Source organism: Limulus polyphemus, unplaced genomic scaffold, assembly GCF_000517525.1.
Source record: "Limulus polyphemus unplaced genomic scaffold, Limulus_polyphemus-2.1.2 Scaffold1297, whole genome shotgun sequence".
NCBI lineage: Eukaryota > Metazoa > Arthropoda > Merostomata > Xiphosura > Limulidae > Limulus > Limulus polyphemus.
In genome coordinates, this window is record NW_013666907.1 from 12,744 (window position 1) to 31,221 (window position 18,478).

The 18,478-nt window shown below is 36.1% G+C and overlaps 1 protein-coding gene across 2 annotated transcripts in view; it reads left to right on the forward strand.

The window, feature by feature from the left end:
• Positions 1 to 465: 465 nt before the first annotated feature.
• The window catches only part of LOC106463000 (latrophilin Cirl-like), an 84,410-nt gene continuing 66,397 nt past the window's right edge, over positions 466 to 18,478 (forward strand). For both annotated transcript variants that reach the window (XM_022390401.1, XM_022390402.1), the window contains exon 1: positions 466 to 592. In XM_022390401.1, the coding sequence (XP_022246109.1) occupies positions 508 to 592 (85 nt within the window). In that variant the 5' untranslated portion in view covers positions 466 to 507. The remainder of the gene's footprint in view (positions 593 to 18,478) is intronic.

Here is an 18,478-nt window from a genome sequence, read left to right on the forward strand (position 1 = left end):
GGGGGGGGGGATTAGTTGGAGAGAATAAACTGAGTAACGTATATTTTAGCCATTGGTGGCCAAAATTTTAGTGTGCCCGGACAGTAAGGCAAAAGTTTCATGGTTTGCGTCCTCTTGTCGCAAAAACGTGCTTCACAGTTAAGATTTTTTGGTACACTATAATAGTGACGACACCCCCCCCCCCAACCACACACACACACACACACATCTAATACAACAAAACAAACAAACAAAATCAAACTATGTTTATAACGTTTACGCAACAAGATACATTTCCAATATCGCATTTATTATCATTGGCATTTTTACCAGCTCTATTATTAACTTGCAGTTGCTAAGCAACAGCCGCGTTGCTATGTTTATGTAACAAGAATAGTTTATTAAGTTAGTTAGATTCAGTATTTAATCAAACAGTAATCACCATTAATCTGCCTTTTCTACCTTTGTTGCAGGTTTTTCTTAAAGTTTTCACACTGGCTGAGTGTTACTCTAGCGAACTGTAGTGACATGGTTTCTTGCCGCCGACAGTTTTGGAAGACTATGGTCCTCCTCATTGCAGGACTGGTGATAGAAGTGTGTGCTCGGAGAGGAGGTAGGATTGTTCTTGGTCTAAATTCAGTAGAAACTATAATAATATTAATGTAATTAGAGTTAATCTGGAAAGAGTTTTATTTATTTCATTTCGGAGATGAACAGTGTATTAATTTTACAAATGAGACATTCGCGGCTAGTAAAACAAGGAACATGAGGAGTGAGTCGTGTTTAGAAAGTCAATGAAAAATCTGACGTAAGGTTGACTAAGATATAACCAACAGTCTTAAACTATTGCGTTTCGTGCTGAGCTTAGTGGATTGTTCGATTTTATACTAAAACACAGAACGTTTCTCAAAGCTAAGAAGTTGATTCTTTAACATAGCAACGTTATTTACACAGAACGTTGATTCACTTCTTTATGTATCTATACATATTGTGAGTAATACGCGCCAGATTACTGGTTTTTAATTAATTCATTTTTACCCCTATTTCATGGATAAGCAAGACTTGATGCATGTAAAATTTTAAATTAAAATACGAATATACCAGCCTGCATTGATAAGCCACTTTTAATAGTAAATGTTTGTATACAGGGTAGCCCAAAAATTTGTTTCCCCCTCATTTAAACCTCTGTACACGGATAAAATTTCACTTGAAACACCAAAACTTATTAATTCTTTGTCAATCTGTGCTTAGTACGTTTGCATACTTTTAACATAAACTCGTACATTGATGTAAAGCTGATGGAAATTAAAGGTTTTTTGTCTTTGGGTAAGTAACTGTTGGTTTAGTCTATAACATAAAATGCATATATTCTTTTTTTATGTTAACTGTGCTTCCTTCTTTCTGTTTCTGGGCCGAGTGTGGCTTAGTGTGCCAGGACTGTGAATCCGAGGATTTGTGGCTCGCTCCCGTTTATGCGAGAACGCGCTCTTCACCTCATGGACGTGAGTTTACTATAAAGTGACGGTTAAAACCCACTGTTCGGTAAAACAAGAACAGCTAACCCAGGAGTTGGCAGGAGGCTCTGTCGACTAGCTGTTTTCCCTCCCTTCTGTCACTTAAAAATTAGGGACGGCTATGCGCAGATAATCCCTTGTATAGCTTTGTAGGAAGTTTTTAAAACAAGTAAAAATTTATTTTTCGAAACTTCTCAATTCATATAGATTGTTTGTCATTATGAAATAAATATGTATACATAAATACAATTCTATTTAGGGCTAGAATTTTGATATTCTTCAAAAATAAAAATGCCTAAGGATTTAAGGCAAAAAAATCGCCCCAGTGGTACGGCTGTATGTTTGCGAACTTAAAACGCTAAAAACAGGGTTTCGATACCCGTGATGGGCAGAGCACAGATAGCCCATTGTGTAGCTTTGTGCTTAACTAGAAACAAACAAAAAATTCGTTTAGTTATATTTTCACATTTTGTAAAAGTCTGTCAAGTCGTTTGCTCTCCTCTAACTACAAGATTCAGTGTAAGCCTAATAATATTGTTGGGAATGTATCTTTGTTGTCATTGAATGAAATATCTATATAAATATAATATCAATACTTTACAGCGTGTGGATGGATCTTCACCAAAATTGGTATGAAGGTTCATTAGACCCGTGGGGAGATACATACAAATTTTCAGTTTTGTGTTTTGCGGTTTTTATGGGTGTTCTTTACCACCAGTTCGTCCTCTGTTGATGGATCTTCACCAAATTGGGTACGAAGGTTTGTTAGGTCCATGCGGAGATACGTGCAAGTTTGCGGTTTCACACTTTATGTTTTACAGTTTTAATGAGCATTTTTGTGACTTCATATAAGGGAAGCAACTTTTCATGTACTAAGATAATCCTTCATTAATCATAATTCACATAATTTCCGTCCAGGAGACGAGCACTCCATCTGGTTGGGAATAAAATTTCAAATATAACCACAAATGTCTAAGAAAAAGGAATTAGAATTGAGTTTAATAAATCAACAAAAGTTAATTTCTGAAACAGCTTTACCATTTGGAATGTTTCATGAATATTGCTGGAAATCGTTCACATAAATGTTGAATTTAATTTAGAAAATCGCTTTATTTTCAATTCACTCATTCTTTCGATATTTTAATGAACTTTATAATTATTGCTTTCACTCACTAATTTCGGGTGATCAGAAATAAACGTAGCCTTCTTTAATACTTTTTTTTCTCGTAAATCCATTAAAACATACAAGCGGTTCTATCACCTTGAGAGCATTTCCTGTTCTTAGCCCTTAACCTTTCCAATTTTATTTTGCATGCTCATGACTGTCTATCCGCTTAATTTTTTTCCATTTCCGTCTGTCTGTCCTTTTGCTTCATAACATACGTATATGTGTGTGTGTGTGTGGGGGGGGGTGATCTCATACATAGAGTTTCATTACACTTTACCCTCTCCTCCCCAAAACGCGAGCTGAAGAAGATGACTCCACCACCTTAGGTGTCCTAGGCTTATCTCTTAATCCTTCCAAATTAAGTAATACCAGTAATATTTATTATTTGCCATTGAGACAGTGTTTTACAATAAGGTTGGAATGATACAAGTGGTTCCAATACCATGAACGTCCTTCCTGGTCATGGTCCTTAATCCTTCCAATTTTATTTCACACGCCTAAGCCTGTTTTGGAATGACTCATGTCTCTGCTGCTGTTAATGACGCGTATATTATCTTTCTTTTCTTGTTCAAATTATTTTCTTATCGTCAACTTACATGTTTTTTTACTATTATTTTTATGTAGAGCCGAAAATAACAGGAAGGGGTGGTCTCGGGTACCAAAACTAAGATGGATATTTCAAAATAATATTTTCGTTAGAGAAGAGGGGGGAGGGATAGTGTCTAAAGTGAAAGCTATATTGAATATGGGTGGTACTCATTAGTACTCTAGCCTAGGCAATTGATTAGTACAACTGAAATATTTTGCCCCCAAAACAATATTTTAAATGAGTGTTGTTGAGCTTTGACAACAGTGGCAGTAATCAAACCAACGAGTGCGACAACTTGATCCTGACTGGTGTGTAGTCAGAATGCGCTATCGACAGTTCTTGGTTATTATTATTAATTGATTGAAATGTAACATGCTAACCCAAAAATGCTCATTGTAAAACAAATTCTTAAAACAAAAGTCAGTAATATCTAACAGGGACGTTTTAGACACCATTGGACGTTAACAACAGATAATCAAAATCGCTAGATATAAAGTGGGAAGTAAAAGCAAAGCCTTGTTTACTACATCACCCGCAAAAACGACTAAGCTGAGCTAAAATACAACTACTTACACTTCCCCGCCTTCCCACTTCAACCTTGAATTCTCTATCCACCCTTTTCTTTAATTATTGAATAAAATCAATTTTGACCGTCCAATTAGAAGCGTCCACGTACGTACGTTTCAGCGAATCGCACACTAGTTAACATACAATTAATGATTCAAAACAAACAAAAGGATATAAATATTATTGCGCTATCAAGTCGTGGACCGGTTTTAAAGTAATTTCCTGAGACTCAAATCTGTGTCTTATTTCAGTACGCTTTAACGAGCATCTATTACAACAAACAAAGCTTTAAGAAGCGTAATAGAGTTTAAGAGCTGGCGTGTCTTGATTTTTTTCAAGTACTTTATCTTTAGAAACTGCTGATTAGCTATTGGAACGTTAATCAAGAGTATTTGAAGTTAGGCACAAAGCTACACAATGGGCTATCTGTACTCTGCCCACCACGTTATCAAAACCCTGTTTCTAGAGTTGTCAGTCCACAGAGTTGTAAGTCCACCGTGGAGGCGTTATAATGTGACTGTCAATTCCACTATTCGTTGGTAAAAGAGTAACCCAAGAGTTGACGGTGGGTGGTGATGATTAGCTGCATTCCTTCTAGTCTTACAATGCTAAATTAGGGAGGCTAGCAGATAGCCCTCGTGTAGCTTTGCGTGAGATTCAAAACAAACAAACAAACCATATCTTTAGCCATCCATATTTAACCAATCCACCTCACTATTAAGTTACCAGTCTACCAAATATCCCACATAGTTATTCATCCATCCATCTACATGCCTAGCTATCCATCTTTAACCAACCTACCGAATGAGTCACCTACCAGTCTGTCACATACATATCTGTCTATCTAGTCTTAACCTAGCTTCTCTATCATTTACTTCACTTTGCCCACCAAACAAACATCTATCTATTTAAACAAATAATTTAAGAAAGTTTTGTTTACAATTCCTTCAAATACATGTGCATCTGCTCAACTTTGAAAAGAGCGCTTTCTTTTGTTATGGGCGTGGCTCATTTAGCAATCGAAATAACTATTCAATAAACAAATAAATTTAACTATTTTTCTCAACATTTCAGAAAAGAGTATCAGTTACCGCTTGCTCTGCTGCTCAATGCAGTAACGAGTTTCGAAGACATGGTTAACGATACCGGGGCTTCAAATGTATCTACACCTGTTTAGTAGGAGATATGGGTTTTTATACAAAAACACGACATGCTGACGACATGTGTTTTTAAGACACATTAAAATAGTCGGCCTATTTTCAAGCTAAGTCACGCTAAGGAAGTCTACTACGGGCTTACATCTTCTATTAAAATGAATGACTCAAAGTGCAATAAGTTAACTCCGATTTTTTTTTGAAGTGAACATGAGATAAAAAAAAGACTCATTTGTAACAGTAATGATAAATTGTTTCTGTCAGTGGGCCTTGGGCTTCAATATGATTGCTACTAGAGGCCGTGCCTGATAATATGCACGCCTGCTGGGGTAACTTCGTTTATTATGGTATGAATGATGACCGCTAGGCTGCAACACACCAAACCTTGCGGATATTTGAGCAGATGTTCTTTGAACAGTTTATAGGAACATACTTAGCCACTTTATACATATATTTTATCTATACGACTGAGAAACAAATCCTAAGCTTCTGAAAATAACATTATAGCGTTACCTTTAAGTTATGTGAAAAAAATATATATGTATAAAAGTGAAACAATAACCAGAGCGTAAAGATATTTAAAAAAATGTTGACCGTAAGCTTAGAAATGATACTCAATCGCAATTTGCTTTTCTTTATTTATTTTTAAAATGTGTTTGTTTACCTTGTAATGGCTTAGAGCCATGATTACTTGCTCATTAGTAGTTGCCCCCCAGTGGCACAGCGGCATGTCTGCGGACTTACAACGCTAGAATCCGAGTTTCGATGCCCGTGGTAGGCAGAGCACAGATAGCCAATTGTGTAGCTTTGTGCTTAAGTAGAAACAAACAAACATTATTATTTTTTAAATTGATGAGCCTCCAGTGAAGGAGCGAAACTAATACCATTTTGAAATCAACTACTCTGCCTTAGAATGGTGTGCTAGTTCGAGATATAATTAATCTTTTGTCATTCTGATAAAATATGTAATTGGTTTGTACCAACCAACAAAACGTGTGTTATTGTAAAGCAAATTGGGGGTGGCCATTGAATAAGAAAAACTTTTTGATCAATACCTGTAAAGGTCTTATTTATATGTGTACGTGCATATTGAAGCCGCTAATAAAATCTATCTTGTTAGTCAAGTCAAATTCTTATTTATTACATCACGACTATAACTTTTTTTTTCAATACTCCCCACTGAAAGGATAATATTCCACAAGTAGGTGCTTAAACAGTAATCATTTAGTTATATTCTATTAACAATAACAGATTAGTTTAAAGGAACTAGTTTAAAATTCCTTAGTAAAGTATACGAGTTTTTGTTAAAATAGGGAAAAAAATTCCAATTTAGTAAACGCTAGACAAACGTCTGAGGATACTGTTAATTGTATTTATAGCTTTAGTTATATTAAAAGGTAAACAAAGATTTGAAAATAATATTATATAACTTTAGGTGTTTTAAAATCTAGACAAACATTTGAGATTTTCGATTTTTTAAAGATTTATATCCCATACTCCAGCGTCTGATGCTGTTCCCCCACCCCCATTCCGTGGTTTAAACAACCATCTGTTTCTAACAAGGGAACGAGATGGCGTTAGTTTGAAAAAACAAATCAAACCTAATTTTACTCACTAGGGGACACTAACTGGTAATATATCACACCCTCTCAAATTTCATACTTTAAAAGATAGTTTGTATAAAATAATTTAACTTTTAATTCATACACCTCTTGCGTAGTTTAAGTGAAATTTTGGTATTTTTAGCTATTGAACTATATTTTTACGCACGTAAAATGTTACATGACAAAACAAACTTACATACATTTATATATCTATATTTGAAAACCCCTAACCCCTTTTCGGGGGCTTAGCGAAAATCTGGAGGTTTTAATAACGCTAAAATTTAAGGATCGATCCTTGTGATGGACATAGCACAAATAGCCTATTGTGCAGCTTTGTGCTTATCCTTAAACAACCAATCCATCTGTAAAGAATACTAAGAAAATGTGTATCATTATTTTGCATTTTTTAAAAGGGGTATTTACATATGTTCTTTACAACGTTTTATGTTATAACTTTACAATGTCAACCTTTTCAATTCATTCGACGAACAGTTTATTGGGATTTACTGTTGGTTAATATCGTTTTTCTTTTCAACTTACAGCAGTAAAGACCAATGAACTTTATCGAAATATTTGAGAGCTGAGCATCAAGGCTTGATTGGCTAAGTACACCTGAAAGGTTGTCAATTATTATATACCATTAAAGTCATTAAGACTGCCGAGAAAATCTAATGACATGTTTGAATTGTACGATAATTTGTAGCCTTTTCTTTAAGCGATGGTTGTACAAACCTTATTTTGTCTTTGTAAAATTTCCTGCTGGTAGTCACCGATTTCAAAGACTTCTTAGCCTAAGGTGGTCCTATTCATCCGTATACGAGATAAGCTATATGAAAAATTGAACTGGCGTGCATCGCAGAGGTGGGCTCCTCGTGCTGTAGGGCTTTGCTTCGTCTGCTTCTAGAGATCTTATTGTCGGGTTGTTTTAATACCAAACAAGAGAAATGGACGGTGATGCTGTGTAAGTTATATACTTTCATCTTCTAAAGTTTATTAAGTACCGGGTCATTACAGAACGTCTCTGTGTTATAATGTATTTACTTTTCGTCTGGAAGTCACGGACCAACATGTAATTTGGACTTTCAATTACTTTATTAACTGTTCCCCCTTCCTCTTCCATTATTGGTATCGTCCTAAGTTTAATCTGTGCAACCCACGATTCTCAAACCTCTCTTGGTGAAGAATGTATCTTGATGGCCTCCCAGTATCATCTTAACAACAAATGACAGGCTAAAACCACTTATACTGAATAACATAAACTATTATACGTTGTGTGAATAAACTGTATTAATTAAAAAAAAACGTACAATGTTTAGTTGATTTTACTGTTTGTTTGTTTACTATTAAATAGAAAGCTTCAGAATCGGCTATCTCTACTCTGCCCAACACGGTTATCGAAACCCGAATTCTAGCATTGTAAGCTGTGAAAATTATCGCTGGGGGTTGTTTTATTGTACGTGTAGCATTTGCCAATCGAACTCGTGTATAAGATGAAATTATATTTAACAAAGCGAGCATAGTACAATTTTATCAATGTCTAGCTATATTTACTTACCAGTTTGTTTCTATACCGTTCGATACCGGTGGGGGTTCATATATTGTATCATATTCAGTAATATGATTTTTTTTCTGCCTTTTAAAATACGTAATATAAAGACCTGATAAAAATTGACTGAAATACGTAGGAAAAACCAAACAGTAATTGATGGGGTTAATTGCAATATTGTTGGTATTTTTGTTAAATTATTTTTGTGTGGCTCATACATTATTGGGAAACATACAACCAACAAAATAATGGGCCCACAAGCAATTTGGTGTATAAACAGTTAAAGCAATGTGTTTAAAAATCCGATAGAATCGGTAATTATAATTCTATAGCTATTGCAGTTACATCTAACTTGACTATTTTCTATTTATTTGGCTAATGTCCTACAAAGCAGTTGTGGCGCTAATTAAAATTTCAAGTTTTAAGGCTTTTTTTTTTAGTTTGCAAAGTGACATCAAGATACAGAGTAAGGAACAAAATAGAAAATTATTTATTTTAGTATGCAGATCACCACGACCTGATGCTCTTATCTTATTGTCTTGCTAATTTTTAAATCTGTGGCAGCTTTTCCATTTCACTAATTAAAGACTTAATAGTATTTATGGCTTAATAATATTAATAATATTTATTTATTTAACATTTATGGCATTTACTTCATTTATTTTTTGAATCTATTTTTGGTTTGAATTTCGCGCAAAGCTACACGAGAGCTATCTGCGCTAGCCGTCCCTAATTTAGCAGTGTAAGACTAGAGGGAAGGCAGCTAGTCATCACCACCAACTCTTGGGCTACTCTTTTACCAATGAATAGTGGAATTGACCGTCACATTATAACGCCCCCACGGCTGAAAAGGCGAACATGTTTGGTGTGACGGGGATTCGAACTCGCGACCCTCAGATTGCGAGTCGAGTGCCTTAACCGCCTGGCCATGCCGGGCCTTTTTGAAGGCATGTCACGAAATGTCATCAACTTAGTACCCAATGGTTTACATTATGAGGACCGAATAATAGCCATGAAATAATCTTTCAACATTAAACTAGTGTCATTTCCTTAAACGAGGCTTAAAGAAAGTTTTTCAAACATTTGTTTCGTATTAACATGTTTTGCGAATAAGCCCTTATTCACGATTTCTTTCAGTTTTTTTTTTATTTTCGTGCTAATAAATTTTGTAGTGAACGGGTAAAATTATTCGTCTATACTGAGAAATAAATATCCAGTTGCTGATACAAAAACATTAATATAATGAGCAGTAATTTTCTTGAACGCCAATTACTGATTAAACTTGAGATATTAAGCTATAGTCAAGACAACAAAGCTACTACCAACAGATTTTAACAAAGCATCGAAAAAGGAGTGATTTAATAAAAGTCAGATAACTGGTTAAAATGATTAAAGTATATCAAAATGAGAGATTTTTTAAATAAAAAATAAAAACTTGAACAATACAAATGTTGATATATATATATATATATATATATATTACCGGGGTGTCAGGAGTCACTTCGTTTTCATACGTAACTATTCATGTCTAAGAATGATTTCTTCTGTTTCATTGTGCATCATTAAATATTTTTTTGTGAACCAAACTATGGTGGCAGTAATGAGTCTTTTCTTTTTTAAATACATTATTTGAATATAAATAAATAATCTAGCGTTTTAAGAAGGCTAAAATGTCGCATGGCAGGTTTAACAGGCCGATGAGCATGGCCAGGTGATTAGGGCGCTCGACTCGCAATCTGAGGGTCGCGGGTTCGAATCCCCGTCCCACCAAACATGCTCGGTATCTCAGCCGTGGGGGCGTTATAATGTGACGGTCAATCCCACTATTCGTTGGTAAAAGAGTAGCCCAAGAGCTGGCGGTGGGTGGTGATGACTAGCTGCCTTCCCTCTACTCTTTCACTGCTAAATTAGGGAAGGCTAGCGCAGATAGCCCTCGTGTAGCTTTGTGCAAAATTCATAAACAAACAGACAGGCCGTTGAATTTAATTATTAATATCTCAGAATTATTACTTTAAAATATGTTTGTAGACACTTTACTGAAACAGAAATAGAGAAACACCTTTGGTATAGTGTATATATATAACGGAAGGAAATTTTCAAGAAAATCCCTTAACAGAGAGTGTGTAGAAACAAAAACCTTAAAAAAACTTAATACTGGGTAAGTAGAAACCAGTTTGTTTATGTTTTTGTAGAATTTCGTGCAAAGCTGCTCGAGGGCTATCTGCAAAAGCTGCCCAGATTTTAGAAATGATAGATTAGAAGGAAGACAGCTAGTCAACAACACCCACCGCCAACTCTTGGGTTACTCTTTACTAACGAAAAGTGGGATTTGGCTATCATATTATAATGCCTCCAGAGCTGAAAGGGCGAGCATGTTCGGTGACAGGATTCAAACCCGTGACCCTAGCCACTAGAGACAGAAATTTTAGCTAATTCCTTTATCTTAGAGAATATGAAAGGAACAGACACATTGGAAAATTCCTTAACAGTGAGTATATGAGAATCATCAATATTGAAAAATCCCTTAGAGACAATATGACTAACAGACACTTCACAAATGTAGATTGTCAAACATTTATACTTTTTTGTTTTAGATAGAGCTGTACTACGTAAATGCTTGCTCTCCCTCCCTCCAGGCGGCTCAGTTAAAATGCAGGGTTCGATTTCTTTGATGGGTAGAACATAAGTAGCTCAGTATGTTGGTTGAATTTAACCCCCCCCCCCCCCCCAGTGGCACAGCGGTATGTCTCTGCGGACTTATAACACTAGAAACCGGGTTTCGATACCCTTGGTGGGCAGAGCACAGACAGCCAATCGTGTAGCTTTGTGCTTAACTTAAAAGAAAAATCAATGAAACAGACAAACGTAAATAGTGGTTAACGCCCCAGAACTGAATTCAAAGATTCATTTGTTCGCATACGTTGCTGCAGGAGATACACACTTTGGGGTCATAGACGCACTATAAGAGTGACGGTCAAATCGCACTATTTAGTTAGACAATAATAACACCAAAGTTGGCAGCAAATACTATTTACTAGTCGTTTTCTGTTTGGTCTATCAGTTTGAAACTTCAAGTTAGGGATGACTATACGCAGATAACCCTAACCCTGTGTGGCTTTGCCGCAAAGTTTTAAACAACAAATAAAGAAACGTAAACAGTTTACAACATGAAACAGCATAATTATTCCATGTTTTTTTGTTGTTTTTTTTTGTTAGGTTGCGTATATTCAATATTTTAACTCTTTTTTTTCTTTCTGTTTACTGTATATATATATTGACCAATAAATATGTAACATAAACTAATCATATTGCTAAACACTTAGCTATGAATAAAAATCACCTTTATTATAATAAGTTGCTCAGTCTAACTCTTCAATCGACGGTCGGTGATCTGGACAATCCTTGCACGAATTAGTATAATTAATTGCAATATTGACGGGATTTTGTTTGAATTTGTGTTTGTTTGCTTGATTTGTGTTAAGCACAAAGTTGCACGATGGGCTATCTTTGCTCTGCCCACTACGGCTACTGAAGCTCGATTTTTAGCTGTGTATGCGCACAGACTTATCGCTGAGTCACTAGAAGACTTAAATTTGTCTCGTATATACGATACCGGGTATTCTGTAACCAACAAGTTTTCAGTTGTGATTTCAGGGTTAAAACAGAATTACCTGCACGAGTTCCACTTAATGTAAGGTTGTAAGATTAACCACACAGTTGCACCAGTATGCCTAAATCTAACTAACTCGGTAGGTCAAACTGTATATTTATTTTACAAGTAGTTTACATTTCTTAAATAAAACAACAACAACAACAAAAAAACAAAAACAACGTTGTACCGTGTTACATTTGCTGTTATCACATTTCTTCCTGTTCAATCAGAAGTCTTTTCTAAATACTTGTGAGATTCATGCCACTCTCAGGAAAACAAAGCTGGAATATAACTTTTTTTAAAAACTTTACGAGGATTTATTTATTCACGGCAACACCTGCATTACCTCAGTAATGACTGCAACTAGCAAATAGTTACTGATTAACGTAAAACACTTGAAACAATATTGGTGATGGCGGGTTGTCTGCATGCATTAATTTGGCCAAGACTTAAGGAGATAACCGGATCTGCATAGAACAAGTTTTCCGTCTAGCATGGCCGGCTCTGGTGTACCTAATAGCCTTATTCCTTGTTGCAGCTGTCAGTTTGGACCCCGGCTGGCCAGGCGAGGACAAACGGCTATAGCTAGGAACTTAACTATTTTTCTGTAGATAGGGTATTCGAAACCTTGTCTCTTTTGACGGCCCTTCTCCAGGCAAGGAGCCTCACGCGCTCCCCATGTCGGCCATTAGTAACCTTAGGAACCCATCCCTGTAGGTAGGCTGGAGTGTTCACCTTTAACAGTTTGCCGAAACTTTCCACTTCACTCAACTGTTTGTTTTAGTTTCACTTTGTAGCGACAATCGCCAAGTCAGCAAGTCGGGCGTCACGACGGGTGCCTTCACACAGTACATTAACGGTCAGGCTAAAAATTTGTATTCGGCACGTGTAACCATACCTTACAATGGACGTACCCCATGTTTTTGTTTTTTTTTAAAGTATGAAACGCTATTTGTGTCAATGAACTTAAAACAACAGGTTTGTATTTCTTTAACATAAAAACTGCATCATCCTTCTTAGCTGAAAAATAGGAACCATGATTAATTTACCATGGGTTTCTACCCTTTTCAAACTACCTAATTTACGGTCCTGTCGACGGCAGCCCGGAATTTGCGTGCAGGTATTCCTGTTTACATATTCTTAAACGCAGCACCTAATTTAGGTCCATCCAATTATGAATTTCTCATAACCACCCATTCCGTGACCTTCTTTTGAAGTTAGTCTCCTTGCGTTAATTCAATATAGAACAGGAACAACTAACAATGGAATTCGACACATTTTTCTTCTTACGTTTCTTTATTTTAAATTTACAAGAAACGTAAAAGAACACTTGTAAAAATGTGCGCTTGAAAGTACGTGCAATATAACTGATATCTGAGAGGTAATGTACATTTTGTAATATTAATAAAGTAGTAAACATAGGTCCTAAATGTATACAATACTTCTACGAAACTATTTTGAATATCTGTGGAATTTGTTGAAAAACAGGATTTCAAGCGATACGGGTATAATTGTTTTATGTTGGTTTCAGTTAATATACTCTTTTTTTTTAACATTGCAGAAATTTAGTTTTAAAGGAAAGTTGATATCCACCATCGTCCCGCTCGTGAGATATTACATTTGGTGACAGTGATCCATCTAAAGATGAGCTATAAAAGGAACTTTATTAAAATGGAGTTTGTAGATTTAAGAAAAAAAATAATTGGGAATTATTTGAGATAGAGATGAATTTGAAGAAGCAAAGATAAAGATCCAGGCTGGTTTTTCAGAAATCGACAACGTTCGACAAACTATTTGACGGCCCTTTCGGAGGGTGGCCCGGCACAGCCAGGTGGTTAGGGCGCTCGACTCGCAATCTGTTGGTTGCGAGCTCGTATCCCCGTTACACCAAACATGCTCGCCCTTTCAGCCGTGGGGGCGTTATAATGTGACGGTCAATCCCACTATTCGTTGGTAAAAGAGTAGCCCAAGAGTTGACGGTGGGTGGTGATGACTAGCTGCCTTCTCTCTAGTCTTACACTGCTAAATTAGGGACGGCTAGCGCAGATAGCCCTCGTGTAGCTTTGCGCGAAATCCGTAACAAACAAACAAACTTGAACAGGGTTACATATTGGCGGGGATCTGTAAATCCAATACTTCGAAATTTGCTGTGGGTCGAAACGGGAGTATTCCAAGAAATCCCGCTTTTACAGGTCAGGCGTCGAATAGTCTACCTGCCTTGTGCTCAAGCTGTAAAACAGAAACATGGGTTAATTATGATAAAAAAACTTGTAAATGTACTCTTAATTTGCCTAAGCAGTTTTTGTCATATCTATGATAAAAGTGTCCTATGGAGTGCTCCGTCTGATTAAATTAGTGGTAGTTGCTAATTTAGTATGTGAGGCAACTCTGTTGTGTTTCTGGTCAAATATGAACCGTTTGAGATATTAAATGCTATTACATTATATTTCCTTGACGTTGCAGATGAACCGTTTGAGACATTAAATGCTATTACATTATATTTCCTTGACGTTGCAGATGAACCGTTTGAGACATTAAATGCTATTACATTATATTTCCTTGACGTTGCAGATGAACCGTTTGAGACATTAAATGCTATTACATTATATTTCCTTGACGTTGCAGATGAACCGTTTGAGACATTAAATGCTATTACATTATATTTCCTTGACGTTGCAGATTTCCACGTTTTGTCTTGGGCAACATTAAGAACAGAAATCAACAGCTCAATAATTTTTCTGTGTGAATAAACATTATTCAAGAAACAAGTAGTCACTCCTTGTAAACTATAAGTCACAGTACGTGCACACAGCTTCGCACCAGCGTTAATTACTCTTCACACACACATCATACGATGTATGTGTATATTACACATGTGCACAAAACTTATACGTAAAACCAATATATAGATGAATAGAGTAATTCAACTGTATATATATAAAGTTATGGTGATTAAAGACGTTGTTTTCAACGTAAAACACTAAAAAGAACAACATTATATTGCACGAATTAAAACAAAATCTTAATTACCCTAATTTGCCACACCTAAAGTTGGAAAATCTGGGGTTACCGAAACATACAAGGTAAATTAACATAATTTTGATTCTTGCGAGATAAATTTGTCCTTAACTATTAACTTATGTCGATTTTTGATATGACGTGGCTTTTTGTGTAATTTATAGGCTCTATTTTGGAACAGGCGTTGCTTGGCCTGATGGTTAACATGCTCAACTCACAATCTGTGGGTCGCGGGTTCGAATCTCATCATTAAACGTGTTTGTCATTTCAGCCATTGGGGCGTTATTATGTGACGGTCAAGACCACGTTTCGATGGTAAAAAATTGGCGGTGGATGGTGTTGAATAGCTGCTTAACCTCAGTGGCGCATCGGTATGTCTGCGGACTTACAACTGGGTTTCTATACCCGTGGTGGGCAGAGCACAGATAGCCCTCGAGTAGCTTTAAGCGCAATTCAACAAACAAACATTGTTTATTTACAGTTATGTTCCCGCGTCTGTCCCTCTGACAAATGAAATATTTTAAGTAATTCTTGACAGAATGATATATTTTGTGAATGTTGCTATATAATGACAAGCTTCTATAATGGGTTGTTTGAAATTCAAGGATATCAAATGTCATAAATCTGGCTGCAGACATAAATCTTCAAATCTTTGAAATGAGAAAAATCCTTGGACTTTATGTGAAACCTTTATAAGTACGATCAATAGGAACGGTCATTAGTTCCCGATATGGGAACCGTTATTATTATTATTAACTAATAAATTTAGTTTTGATAAACATGAGTGGTTTTTAAATTTCTGATAACTGTATTTGGTGTTTTCAATCTGAACGGCACCTTTTGCAACATATGGATTTAGTGGCTAGGTCAGAGACACCAAGGTTCAAACATATGTTATTCCTCACTTCGAACTGCTTACAAGAAGAAACGCAATCAGTCGGCCTGCTTACAAGAAGGAAGGCAATCAGCCGGCCTGCTTACAAGAAGAAAGAAAATCAGTCGGCCTGCTTACAAGAAGAAAGACAATCAGTCGACCTGCTTACAAGAAGAAAGACAATCAGTCGGCCTGCTTACAAGAGGGAAGGCAATCAGTCGGTCTGCTTACAAGAAAAAAGACAATCAGTCGGCCTGCTTACAAGAGGGACGGCAATCGGTCGGCCTGTTTACTACAAGGTAGGCAATCAGTCGGTCTGCTTACAAGAAGAAAGACAATCAGTCGGCCTGTTTACAAGAAGGAAGACAATCAGTCGGCCTGCTTACAAGAAGAAAGACAATCAGTTGGCCTGTTTACAAGAAGGAAGACAATCAGTCGGCCTGCTTACAAGAGGGACGGCAATCTGTCGGCCTGCTTACAAGAAAAAAGACAATAAGTCGGCCTGTTTAGAAAAGGGAAGGCAATCAGTCGGCCTGTTTACAAGAGAAAGGCGATTAGTCGGCCTGCTTACAAGAAGGAAGATAATCGGTCGGCAGCACTTTCTTTACACTGCTATTCCAGTCTAATAGCGTTATTTACTGTGATTTTTATTGCACGACCACAGTTGAAAGTGTTGGGCACGTTCAGAGAAGTATCGCGGGTTTGAACCTTGGACCTTACGACTCCAAGTTCGGTACCCTAACCGCTAAGCCTTGTAACATCACATATGCTTTTGATAGTGTTTTACAATAAAGTGGGCTCATTTTTAATATCTTGCTTGTTGATGACAGATAGAGTCATCAACACATTGATCATCCTTGATTTCTCTACTAGTTCCCATGATTCTAATCGTAGGGGATTCAGTTTTGCAAGAAGGTTGTGCTTATAGTAGTCTTTACGTTGCCATATTTATTGTGTGTTTTTTACGTTTGCTTAGAAAGTATCTAAATATTTTATGTTATTTTTAAGGATTCAATTTGTCAGTGAATTTATTAAAGTATTTATGATATTACTTCAGTAACCTTGTTTTGCTTCATCGTTCCAGTTTCCTTATTTATTTTTTCTAAAGCACATTGCCAAAAGTGGCGCGTAAGTATGTTAAACCACAGCTAAAGAAGGATACAAATAATAATTGATTATTTTAATAATTCGTTTTGTAAAACTTGTCAGTTAAGGGTTGTGTTCAATTAGCACAACAATACATCGTAAAATGTTGAACTATATAATTTATTGAAGCATGCAATGTATCGTAATCAGAAAGTAGTAACCAGGGCAACGCGCCTCCTTTACCTTTACGCATATTTGACCCAGCTCGTTGTGAGGGAATGAGACTTCTTGTTAGCTGTTTTCATTGTAGCAGTTTTTTTTTTACTTACGTTTCTAACCAGCTATTGTCACGTTTTTTTCTTACGCACGAAAATGAGAATCATATTTACATTTCGAACAGTCTGTTAATGCTTGAAGAGAATAAGGATGAAACTAAAAATCACTACCTCAAGAAAGAAAGACAGAAAAATACAACTTTATTTAAAAATTAAAATCAGAGTTTAAAAGTATGCATGATGAACGCAAATAAAAATTCAGGAATTTTCTAGTAAAAATATAAATGGTAATGTTTTTGTTGTTGTTGCAGCCAGACATTGTTGGTGAGATATGAGTCTAAGGATTCATGGTTTGCGACTTTGGGGTCATGAATGCGGTATAAGAGTGACAGTCAAATCCCATTATTCGATCAGAGATTTAGCAGTGTGAGATTTAGCTTTCCCTTTAGTCTCTCGGTTCAAAGCTAGGGGCGGCTATTTGTGTAGGTAGATAAGCCTTATGTAGCTTTACGCAAACATTCTAAAACAGCAATTAAAATATATCCGAGAGCAAAGTTAAGTTTCAATGCAGCAGCTATATGAGGAAATGTAATATTGAGGTAAGATCATATGATGTAAGTAATATATTATAATCACTACAGTGCTGACATTGTTACAAAATTTAAACTAGCTACATAATGGGCTACCTGTGCTGTGCCCACTAAGGGTTTCGAGACAAGAGTTTTAGTGTTGTAAGCCTTCAGTCTAACCACTGAGCCACTGGAGGAGAAGGGGAGGCGCAAAAGGAGCATTGAACTTCATGGGCGCCCACAGAAATATATTAAAGGGAGGAGAAAAACACATGTTTGTTTGTTTGTAATTATGCACAAAGCTACACACTGGGGGGCAACACGTATTTAGGGGATCAGCTGTTACAGTTTAAGTCAATAGACTAAAAGAATATGTGTTATGTGTGCTTAAACTCAAACAGAAATTTACAGTTTTAATAAAAATTACTAAAAATATTGAGTTTAACTTCGATGTTAAGCTTACATCACAATACGTGCATTTTTTGTGAAATGTAAGGGGGCTAATACTCCCTCTTCCTCCTTCCTGCGGGCGCCCATGTTTAACTTTGATAAGCTCACACAACATGGTGTGATAAATTTTAAGGACTTCTAAGACGCTCTCACTATTTTTTCAATAAAAAGTATACTAAGAAAGATGAGATAAGTTGTACTTTTTGTGATACTTGTAAAAAAAAAGACATTTGTAGAAAATAAATCCTTAATAGTATGTTTAGTATTTTATAATAATTTTTCAAACGTCGTTAACTAATAATTGTTGGCGTTGCTTTGCTAATAAAATACTCACCAGTGGTGTACTGATTTTTCAGAGAGGGCTTCTAAATTTTCTGAAGTGCTGTTGTTATTTATAATTAAGCACAAAGCTACACAATGGGCTATCTGTGCT